Here is a 12,004-nt window from a genome sequence, read left to right on the forward strand (position 1 = left end):
TCAGATTGGACTTGCAATGCAGAATAATGGACTGAAAGGAACAGGAAGGTTTTAAGATAAAGATAGTTTGCTATTTCTTTAGCGGCTATTTAGAAAACATCTATTATTCATCACTAGTAGCGAAGCTATACAAGATGAGGCAGGGCCTGGCACTTTGGCCAACTCTATTGTTGGCCTGCCCTGCTCTGGGCGACTCAGGCTAGCCTGGTCTCATCACATCTTGCAAGCTAAGCAGAGTTGGCTTTGGCTAGTACATGGATGGGAGACCACCAAGGAAGGTCAGGATCACCATGCAGTGACTGGTAATGACAAACCACCTCTGTACATCTCTTGCCTTGAAAAACCTACGCGGTCACTATAAGTTGGCTGCAACTTGACAGCATTTTACATACACACATTGTTGGCTTAACAGATGTGTTACTGGTGGGATCTTCACACCATCTCCTGTGCTTGGGTCCTGCTTAGATCAGAATAGAGAATGCCGTTGGCTTGCAATAACCCAAGGGTGGCCAAACGTTGACTCATTCATGCATACTGTGAGCCTCTCAAAGCCCCCACTACCTTGTTGGCTGGCTTAGAGAAAGCCTTTCTCTCTTTAAATCACTTCTCCAAGCTGAGCCAGCTGGTGGCTTGGAGAATGCATTTAAAGTTAAAGTTGCTTTCTTTCCACCTCTCTCTGCCCCAATCTATTTCCTTCCTTGCTTCTTTCTCCCTTTCCTTCCTTCCTTGTGGCTCTAAAACATCTGACGCTCATATCTTGCATCTCTCAAACATCTGACATTTATTCTATGTGGCTCTTATATTACGCAAGTTTGGCCGCCCCTGCAACAGACCGTGCATTTGTCTGTTGTGCTCACAACCATCTCAAGGACTGAGCACAGATGGGGGACTGCGGTGGGAAGGGTTGTGGGTCAGTGGCAGAACGTCTGCTTTGCATGCAGAGAGTCCTAGTTTCAATCTTCAGGTTCTTCAGCTAAAGAATAGGTCAGGTAGTAGATGAAGTGAAAGACCTCTGCTAGAGGACTTTGGAGAGTCACTGCTAGCCAAAGCAGCCAACATTGACTTTGAAAAACAAAAGCTCTGATTCAATATAAGGTAGCCTCATGTATTCATGTATATGTGCTCAGATTCCAAATGCCTATATTCCCACTGCGGGAATTTTCACAGGTGTGGAAACAGCTGTAATGGCTGCCCATAAATCTTTGGCGATATCGTTGTCACTTCATCTAGCTTTCTTTACTATTGTTCACCAGATTCGTTCCATGTTACCACCCACCTCTCAGCCTAGTGTAGAGGAAGCTCTGTGTGCTAACAACAAAGCTGGAGAAAGTGCAGAGGAGGGCAACTAAGATGATTAAGGGGTTGGAGCACCTTGTCTTTGAGGAACGGCTGAAGAGTCTGGGACTGTTCAGTTTAGAAAATGACTAAGACTACGAAGGGAGGACATGTTAAGGGTTTATAAAATTATGCACAGGGTAGAGGGAGTTGACAAAGAGAAATTTTCTCCATCTCCCCAAAAACTAGAACTTGAGGGCATCCAATGAAGCTGAAAGACTGTAGATTCAGGATGGACAAAAGGAAATACAGCTTTAAACAGAGAGTGATTAAAATGTGAATTTGTGATCAGAAGATGTAGTGATGGCCACAGGCTTAGAGAGCTTTAAAAAGTAATTAGACAGATTCATGGATGATGGATGATGATATTGGATTTATATCCCGCCCTCCACTCCGAATCTTAGAGCAGCTTACAATCTCCTTTATCTTCCTCCCCCACAACAGACACCCTGTGTGGTGGGTGGGGCTGAGAGAGCTCTCCCAGAAGCTGCCCTTTCAAGGACAACCTCTGCCAGAGCTATGGCTGACCCAAGGCCATTCCAGCAGGTGCAAATGGAGGAGTGGGGAATCAAACTTGGTTCTCCTAGATAAGAGTCCGCACACTTAACCACTACACCAAACTGCCTCTCCTGACCTGGATAGGTCAGTGGCTACTAGACATGGTGACTAAAGGGAATCTTCACATTCAGAGGCAGTCAACCTCTGAATACCATTGCTAGGAGGTAACATCAGGGGAAGTGTTTGGCCTCTATGCCCTGTTGCTGGCCCTTCAGAGGAACTAGTTGGCCACTGTGTGAGATGGGATGCTGGACTAGATGGACCAGTGGTCTGATTAGCGGGGTTTTTCTTACGTTCTTAACAGCAGATGGAAGACCAATAAGGTTTGTCAGGCTGGGAACTTCCAGTCATCATCGACAGCAAGATTTAAAGGAAGCCACACCTTTCCATGTGGTTCCCAGTGAATTTTTAAAACTCATACTAAGGGGTCTGGAGACCAAGTCCTACAAAGAAAGGTTGAAGGAGCTGCGCATGTTTAACCTGGAGAGGAGGTGACTGAGAGGTGATATGATCACTATCTTCAAGTACTTGAAGGGCTGTCATATAGAGAATGGTGCAGAATTGTTTTCTGTGGCCCCAGAAGGTAGGACCAGAACCAACAGGTTGAAATTAAATCAAAAGAGTTTCCGGCCCAACATTAGGAAGAGCTTCCTGATGGTTAGAGCAGTTCCTCAGTGAAATAGGCTTCCTTGGGAGGTGGTGGGCTCTCCTTCTTTGGAGGTTTTTAAACAGAGGCTGGATGGCCATCTGACAGCAATACAGATCCTGTGAATTTAGGGGGAGGTATTTGTGAATTTCCTGCACTGTGTAGGAGGTTGGACTAGATGATGCTGGAGGTCCCTTTCAGCTCTATGATTTATACTAAACTACATTTTGACATCATTCACACACGTGTGAAAATGGTAGTCCAGAAGGCAGCTTCCAGGATGCTGACTGAAACATCATAGTCAGCTCATATTACTCCAGTTCTGCAGCAGCTGCACTGGCTACCAATTAGCCTCCAGAGCCAGTTCAAGGTCTTGGTGTTAACCTTCAGATCCTTTAACAGTCTGGGACTCTCATAACTACAGGACCGCCTCTCCTGTTACAACCCTCTGCATTCCCTTCAGTCAACATCTTGGGGTCTCTTGCAAATGCTTGACCCCAGGTTAGCTCGGTTAGCTGTTACCAGGAGAAAGGCCTTCTCAGTTGTGGCCCCCTACTCTGTGGAATGCACTCTCAGATGACACCCATGCACTGCTGGACTTGCTTGGTTTCCACAGGGCATGCAAAGCTGAATTATTTAAGTTGGCCTTTGGAAGGCAACCACGTTTGGGCTGTTTTAATAGTGGTATGGTAATAGCCACATATTTTAATATTTTAATGTTAATATTGTATATTTGGTTTTATGGTGTCTTTTACCTTATTGGTTTTAATGTTGTAAGTTGCCATGAGACCTTTTGTGTGAGTGGTGACTAAAAAAATCAAATAAATAGATACTAATCGAAAAATAGAATAGTGGACAGAAGGCTCAAATGTGTTGACAGGTCCCTTCTGACAACTGGCAGGGTTGGGGAGGACTTATCAGGAATGGGAGGGAGGCCCAGCCAACATTGCAGGAACATGGCTACGTCACTTCTGACATGACCCAGAAGTGATGTCATTATGCAGCAACATCAGGTGATGGTCCGGTATTTGGGCAAAAACTGTATGCTTAATTCAGCTTCTACCATAGAGTTTTTGCCCAAATACCAGAGCATCACCCCAGCATCACTTCCAGGTCATGTTGGAAGTGATGCAGACATGTTGCTGGATGTCATCCGGGCTTTGCTCTTTTAAGGGGTAAGCTGATTGGTGACAAGGCAGTGCAGGATCCACTGTGGGTCTGGCGACCATAGGTTCAATGGTGTTAGGAGATTACCGGTGAGAACACATCAGCAACTGGATGGGCTATGTAAAACCTCTGCTCATGCTGTGTGCCATTGGGGGACAGCCAACATGAACCTCTACTTCACACCTTACCCCCAACCACAGTGCCTCTCCAAGAGGTCATTAGCTTTATTCGACCATTTGGAACCTAACTTGTCAATTCACCAGGATTTCTGCTGATTTGTTCAGCACAACATCACTTAAAACTAATTGCAATTTGCCAGATCTGTGTCATCAAGCGCAAATGTCTTCTTCATTAATGCAAATGCTCAGGAAAAGGTACTTCCAGCATAAAGTTAGCACGCTTTCTTCTCCCATCATCCTTATACTGTGTCTTTTAAAAACTCTTCAGTGTAGACAGATATTAGGTAAAACTACAGCTATAATTCAGGAGAGGAAAGAAACTGGAAAGAAGAATTTGATTGCTGGTAAGCATTAAAGCCTTCACAGTTTTAAAGGCAGCGAGTTTCTCTCCTATTAACTATGCAATAAAGAATTTAATGATGTTTCTCTCTTTTCTAAAAGTATGCAATAGCTTACAAAGGAAGGTTGGTGGATGTGCCTCATAGGGTTTTTGAGACAAGAGCATAGATGGTTTGCCTTTGTCTTTCTCTGCACAGCAGCCCAGGTCATTGTTGGTGATCTCTCACCCACATTCTAACCAGAGCCAACCCTGCTTAGCTTCTGAGTTACAAATAGGGTTGCCAAGCCCCCGGTCTGTTCCCAGCCCGCCGGCCCACATTGGTACAATAGGTACCACAGAGTTTTCCCCTCCCAAATGGCTAGAACATCCGGGGAAACCATAGAGTTTTCCTGGAAATGCCTAGAGCAACTGTGAGTGCTGCCGCCGCCGTGATGACATCACTTCCAGGTGATGTCATTGTGTCACACGCGTGCAAAAGCCTTACGCCGGAGAGCAGAGGGGACTTGGCAACCCTAGTTACAAAAAATACCAAGGGTGGTTGGAATAGATTTCAGAATCTGACTTCAGTGTCATGTTTGATATTTATTTGTTTATTTACATTATTTATAGTCCACCTTTTTCATGGAAACCCAAGGCAGGTTATGACAGCGCAAGTCAATGCAATCAATAGGATGGGACATCTAATAAGCAATGTAGAGATTAAATAACAAGTAATAGTCTGGAACAATTATGAAACAAAGCATAGGTGTCAGCTTGGCACATGGAGATCCAGCATGATGTAGTGGTTAAGAGAGGCAAACTCTAATCTGGAGAACCAAATTTGATTCCCCACTCCTCCTCCACATGAAGCCTGCTGGGTGACCTTGGGTCAGTTGCCATTCTCTCAGAACCACCTCACAAGCAATGCTCCCTCTAAGCTGTGGAGTCTTGTGAGCAAAAATTCTACTTCGTGAGCTACAGGCATTAAAGTTGTGAGCTACTGCATATATCAGTTTGCTCTTGGGCTATTTTTCCTGAGCTAAGACAAAAATGTGTGAGCCGAAGGCTAAAAAACTTTGAGCTAGCTCACACTAACTCAGCTTAGAGGGAACACTGCTCACAAGCTGCCTCTTTGTAGGGAGAGGAAGGGAATATGATTGTCAACCACTCTGAGACTCCTTAAGGTAGAGAAAAGCAGGGTATATAAAAATCTACTCTTCTAAGCAATGCAGAAAATGCCTAATAGGATCATAAATATAGCAAAAGATAGTACGTACTATATACAGTAGTACAGTCCACAGCCTATTTCCCTTTATTAAAGCATTATTTGTTAATCATTATAACAAAGCCCTATTGACTTTGTAAAAATGCCCTCTTGAATAATTCTGTTTTGCGTATTTTGTGAAATACTAGGAAAAGAGGAGCTTTCCTAATAGCATTTCCTAGGCCTGGAATACATGCTGAATGTCCCCCTCCTCTCTCTCTCTCTCACACACACACCATTTAGAAATACAAGAAAGCGCTGTTATCTTTTGTTCTAACTTGGCTTTCAGCAACATAGGCCATCTTGCCTTGCACGACCTTGCCTGGTGACCTTTCTTCTTTCTTCACAGGTACTATAAGATTTCAGTAGTTCTGATGTGCTTTGTCATTCCTACTCTTGTGCCTTGGTACTTCTGGGGGGAGACCTTGTGGAATTCCTACTTTCTTGCCTCCATCCTGCGCTACACCGTCTCACTCAACGTTGCTTGGCTGGTCAACAGCGCGGCTCACATGTACGGCAATCGGCCCTATGACAAGAATATCAACCCTAGGCAGAACACATTCGTCACTGTAGGGGCCATTGGTGAGTACCAAGAACACTGTCTCCCAGCCAGTTGTCTCTGGATTACTGAGTGTGTGTTACATCTGCTGTCAGATATCAAATCATCTTCTATATATCTATATGTAAACTGAATTCAGGGATTGTGAAAAAAACACAAAAACTGAATAGGCCTTCAGTGCTCCCTCTAAACCAGGGGTGTCAAACTCATTTGCTATGTGGGCCAGATCTGACATAAACAAGACCTTGTCAGGCTGGGCCGTGTGTGTCATAAAATGTAATGCCAGACAGCAGAGACATAAACAAAAGACACCGACAAACACGATTAAAGATTTAAAAAACCCTTTAAAACATGCTTAAAAGATTAGCACTTTTGCAATATTTTAACAGTCTCTGATAACTGAAGGAAGCAAGCGAGAGGGAGAAGGAAGCAGACTTGCTCGTGGGCCTGGTAAGAGCCCTCCGGGGGGCTCATTTGGCCCCAGGGCTGCATGTTTGACAGCTTTAAAGTCTAAGCTGTGGAGTCTTGTGAGCAAAAATTCTACTTCATGAGCTACTGGCATTGAAGCTGTGAGCTACTGCATAAATTAGTTCGCTCTGGGGCTGTTTTTCCTGAGCTGAGACAAAAATGTGTGAGCTGGAAGCTAAAAAGCTGTGAGTTAACTCAGTTTAGAGGGAACACTGCAGGCCTTATAATTCAGCATATAGAAAATTAAAGCAAATAAGGTGTTCCTCCTGTTGACTGATAACTTCTGTCTTCTCCATGGCTTTGTGTATCCTCTTATGTTGAAACTTCTTTCCCACAACACTGCTGCCAGCTTCCTTTGTTTCTCCAGAGAGTTGGATCCCAGACTCGCCAATTTTATCTTAATGTTTCATGGTTTCTCAGGAATCACTGAGGCCACAAGAATTCATTATTGCTAATGGCTCCAAGGCAATGGTAGGAGGTTGATGAAATGCAGCTTTTCCTCAAATAGTCCCAGACATCTAGTGCCTGGAGACAGTAGTCTGCAGGACGCCATTTAAGATTGGCTCTTTTATCAAAAATATTTTCTAGCCTACCTTTCCACCGGAGGACAAATCCTCACGGTGGATTACTGTAATATAAACAGGCATTTTGAACACACATGATGGTGTCTTACACTGAATCAGACCACTGATCCATCAAGGTCAGTATTGTTGACTCAGATTGGCAGCAACTGTCCAGGGTCTTAGGCAGAGGTCTTTCACATCACCTACACCACCTGGTCCTTTGCATGGAGATGCCTGGAATTGAACCTGAAACCTTCTACATGCAAAGCAGAGGCTCTTCAGCTCAGCTACAGCCCCTCTCAGTTGGAAACAATATTAAAACAATGGATGGGATCCTAGGTTTCTGTGAATGGAAACTACTTTTTATTGGCTTCTCTTTCTCATTGTGCCCCCTCCTCCCCCCCCAGTTTCTGTTGAAGGTCAACAGAACGGATAAGAGGAAGTACTTCTTCACCCAAAGGGTGATTAACACATGGAATTCACTGCCACAGGATGTGGTGGCAGCTGCAAACATGGACAGCTTCAAGAGAAGATTGGATAAACATATGGAGCAGAAGTCCATCAATGGCTATTAGCCACAGCGTATTGTTGGAACTCTCTGTCTGGGGCAGTGATGCTCTGTATTCTTGGGCTGGGGGGACACAGTGGGAGGGCTTCTAGTGTCCTGGACCTCCTGATGGTGCCTGGGTTTTTTGGTCACTGTGTGACACAGTGTTGGACTGAATGGGCCATTGGTCTGATCCAACATGGCTTCTCTCATGGTCTTATTTCAAGGGACCATCTGTAACTAGGGTTGCCAACTCTGAGCTGGGAAATTCCAAGAAATGTGGGTTGGAGCCTGCAGAGGGCCAGGTTTGGTGAGGGGAAGGACCACAGCAGGGTATGATACCATGGAGCCCACCCTCCAAAGCAGCCATTTTCTCCAGGGGTATAGTAGGAAGGATTACAACACTTAGGGAACTAGTATAGAAAGAAAGCCAGTTGTAATGACAGTAAACATGTTTATATAGAATTTTGAGTGCAAAAAATCATTTAGTGCTAAAATAATATACAAAATTTCACAATTGCATTATTAGTACAACTCCAATATATCAAAATATTACAGAAGATTCCAAATACAAATTATTTCGTCCAACTGGATCTGTAATTCCAGAAATCTTCACCAAGCAATATCATACAAATGTTGTACAACTCAGTCACTTTCAATGTTCATTCAGTGTGCATACAAGAAATCCCAGGTAACAATATCTCGTTTCAGTTCCTTTTCTTCAGTGAACAAGATAGTAAAGTGGTATAGCTCATTTATCCAGGACCCTATATGAAAGATCTGCTCTTATCTACCACAACAATAATTATTTCATTACCAAAAGTTAGTTTAATTCATAGTCTGGAGAGTATAATGGTGCCCATGAAGAAATTATTGTTGTGGTAGATATAAGCAGACCTTTCATGTGGGGTCCTGGATAAATGACATAAAACAGGTGTGGCTGCACCTGCTGGGCTGAAGTCTTTCGGTTCAGCTCCCACTTTCATTAGTATTCCCAGGGCTTTTTTTGTAGAAAAGCCCAACAGGAACTCATTTGCATATTAGGTCACCCCCCCGACCATTGTGTTGCGCAAGGCTTTTAGTAGGAAAAAAGCCCAGCAGGAACTCATTTGCATATTAGATCACACCCCCTGACACCAAGCTGGTTGGATTCCTGTGCATTCCTGCTCAAAAAAAGCCCGAGTATTCCTGAGAAAGGCTTAAAATGTGTTGAATTTCCAGATATCATATCTTCAACCTTTGCCTCTCTATTACTGGCTCAGTTTTGTGATACTCCTTTGTTTGAACAGAGCCAACTTGGAAGCTGATGAAAATGGGTATTTCCCATTGTTAGCTTCTTGTTCCTTGAAGCTTCAGACTGCATTCTTATCTTCCTTATTCCTTTTGTTCAGATGGCAGTACCTTGTTTTGTAGCCAGTCCCAATCCCAGATGAATAGGTGCAGATGTCAGGCCCAGAACACAATGATATTCCAAGACTCCTAAAATCACTTCTGGATACTGGGACAGGACATGCCATTGGCTGACCTTTGCCCTTAGGAGACATGATTCATAGGGTTGTCAGCCTTCAAGTGTGGCCTGAAGATCTCCCAGAATAGCAACTGGCCTCCAGACTACAGAGATCAGTTCTTGGCTGCTTTGGAAGGTGGACCTTGTGACAGTATACCCCGCTTGATGGCACTTTCCACCACACTGTGCAGAGTTTCTTTAGTCTAAGTTAATAGTATTCAATGGGTTTAAGCTGGAATAGCTCTGCATAGGATTGCTCTGTTAATCGATTGATTGATTAAATCTCATTCAAGATTTCAGTAACTGGGTGAACAAGGATTCAGTGATTCTCTAAGATTCCCAGAGACATATCCTGCAAAAAACATTCTATTATACAATCTTACGAATAATCTGATGTTGTAAATTAGTCTATTTATACAATGCTCCAAACCAGAGTACAATTCTGAACATGAAAAATTGATACTTTGTTAGAACATCACCAAGGAAAACTCTGCAGAGGAAGGCAATGAAAACCCACCTCTGTCTCTCAATTGCTCTGAAAGCCCCTTGATGGGGTCACCATAAATTGGCTGTGACTTGACAGCACTTTAAAAATTAGATTTTCTCCCTTTTCTAAAATTGTGAAAAAATCTTGCTTTTCTCTTCAACAGACTGTTTCCTAGATCCTCTCCAGGGCTACCCTCCATTTATTTTCTTCTCCTTAACCTTTGACCCTTCTCTTTGTTTCCTCTGGGTTTTGTTTCCTAGGTGAAGGTTTTCACAATTATCACCACACCTTTCCATTTGATTATTCAGCTAGTGAGTTGGGCTTGAAATTCAACCCAACCACATGGTTCATTGACTTCATGTTTTGGTTGGGTTTGGTCACCGAGCGAAAGCAGGCGCCCAAGGAGATGATCGAAGCCCGCAAAGAGAGGACTGGAGATGGCAGTTCTTGAGAAACGAAACTCATCTCGGAACATTGATGCTGCTGTATGTGTTGTTTGTATATTTCTTCATCGGGGTCCTCCTTAGCCCTGTCCCTCCCCTTAGGATGGAAGTAGTATTTTTCATCTAATATAGGCCAAGTTAATTCCTGGATTAATTCCATTTGACATTAATGCAATGGTTTTCAAATGTCCTGTTTTTCCATGAACGCTTTCCAATTCAGCAAATATTCCAGGGAACTCCTGTGTGTTACTAGGAATTCTGGGGCATGTTGAATTCACATAGGGTCAATTGCCTGGCCAACTGGACTCAACCATTGCTTTGTGTGAATCGAGAACATAGCCTAAAACATACCAAACACTCCCCAAGTGTTTGAACAAGAAAATCAGAAGTGGGAGGCAAACTTTAATTCAAGGAAGTTTGTCCACCATTTCCAGTCTTCTCAATGACGATCCCTTGATAGCCATAGCTATTGCAGGGGTTGTCCTTGAAAGGGCAGCTGCTGTGAGAGCCCTCTCAGCCCGACCCACCTCACAGGGTGCCTGTTGTGGGGGGAGAAGATATAGGAGATTGTAAGCCGCTCTGAGTCTCTGATTCAGAGAGAGAAAGGCAGGGTATAAATCCGCAGTCTTCTTCTTCTTCTTGATTTGCTCATGAGGGATTGCAGGGCTTCCCACAACACAATATTTGAAATCCTCTGCTTTAATGGAATTAAATCATGAGTGGATGTAGCCTAATTTCTTAGCTGTCTTAAGTACAGTGTTTCAGAAAGTTACATATTATTTAATATTAGAGTTAAATGTAGTAGAGTTTTTGACTTCTGTTGTTATGATGATACCCAATGAATACACTCATATCGGTTGCACATGTGAACTCTTGACAGGACAAAAGGAATTGACGGTTCTTTAGCAGCATTTGTTGTGCAGGTGGGTTGTTTCCATTATAATAGCAAAACCAAATCTTTTTCTATACCTGGTCTACCAATTCTTCGTAGGCATAAAGGCCCAGTTGCGCATATAGCGGTCTCCCTTTGAGATGGGCTTGTCCATTCATTTCAGTAAAGAAATAATTTTGCTGCCACAAAGAAATGTGGCTATCAAGTTCTCTCTCCTTGGAATTAAACGAGGGAAAGCCTGCTTACCCAGAAAGCACACCCAGATCTCTTGGAAAAGGCATCCGGGCTTTTTTTGTAGCAGGAACTGCTTTGCATATTAGGCCACACACACCAATTTAGCCAACCCTCCTGGAGCTTACAGTAGACCCTGTATTAAGAGCCCTATAAGCTCTTGGAGGATTGGCTACATCAGGGCTATGCAAAGGAGTTCCTGCTACAAAAAAAAAAAGCCCTGAAGGCATCTGAATGTAATGGATTTGGGTGTTAAAACAGCCCTGGAGCAAACTGGGTCAAGGTCTCCCTGCAGTGCTAGCACTCTCCCAGGAACAGCTGGGTTGGGATCTGGACCTCTGTGAATTTACACTGTCATCATTATCACCACAGTTCGATGTGCCAGGCAACCACTGGGAGTTAGTAGCGGAGTCACAGTCGTGTGTGGGCATGCTGACATCACTTCCAGGAAAAAAAAAACCCTAATGTGACAATAGGTAGCTCTAGGAATCTCTGGAAACTACAGCTACAACACTACAGCTATTGTCACCTGATGTGACAATAGGTAGCTCTAGGAACCACTGGAAACTACAGCTACAACAGCATCCTGGTGCAATGCTGGCACTTTCAGGTTGGGCCAGAAGTGACATCATCACACAGTGGCAATGATTGTCCCCGCCGCCCCCCCCCCCCAGTAACTACCCACTTCCCCAGTCTCCTGCTGGTTGCTGGGCCATGCTTGGGAACCCTCATGGTACTGTTTAAGATTGCAGGTCAGAAATCACAATTCTGAATGCTCCCATGTTAAAAAGCCCCTGCAAAAAGAAGGCCAGCTCAACAGAACCTTTTGCCCTGCTCTT

General features: G+C 43.9%; 1 protein-coding gene across 1 annotated transcript in view; it reads left to right on the plus strand.

Moving 5' to 3' along the window:
- SCD5 (stearoyl-CoA desaturase 5) overlaps positions 1-10,455 on the plus strand; it is a 72,768-nt gene extending 62,313 nt beyond the window's left edge. The window contains exons 4-5 of the mRNA XM_060247401.1: positions 5,818-6,050; positions 9,860-10,455. Coding sequence (XP_060103384.1) covers positions 5,818-6,050; positions 9,860-10,050 — 424 coding nt within the window. The 3' untranslated portion in view covers positions 10,051-10,455. The remainder of the gene's footprint in view (positions 1-5,817; positions 6,051-9,859) is intronic.
- The last annotated feature ends 1,549 nt before the right edge of the window (positions 10,456-12,004 follow it).

The sequence above is a fragment of the Heteronotia binoei genome, chromosome 9 (genome assembly GCF_032191835.1).
Source record: "Heteronotia binoei isolate CCM8104 ecotype False Entrance Well chromosome 9, APGP_CSIRO_Hbin_v1, whole genome shotgun sequence".
In the NCBI taxonomy this organism is placed as follows: domain Eukaryota; kingdom Metazoa; phylum Chordata; class Lepidosauria; order Squamata; family Gekkonidae; genus Heteronotia; species Heteronotia binoei.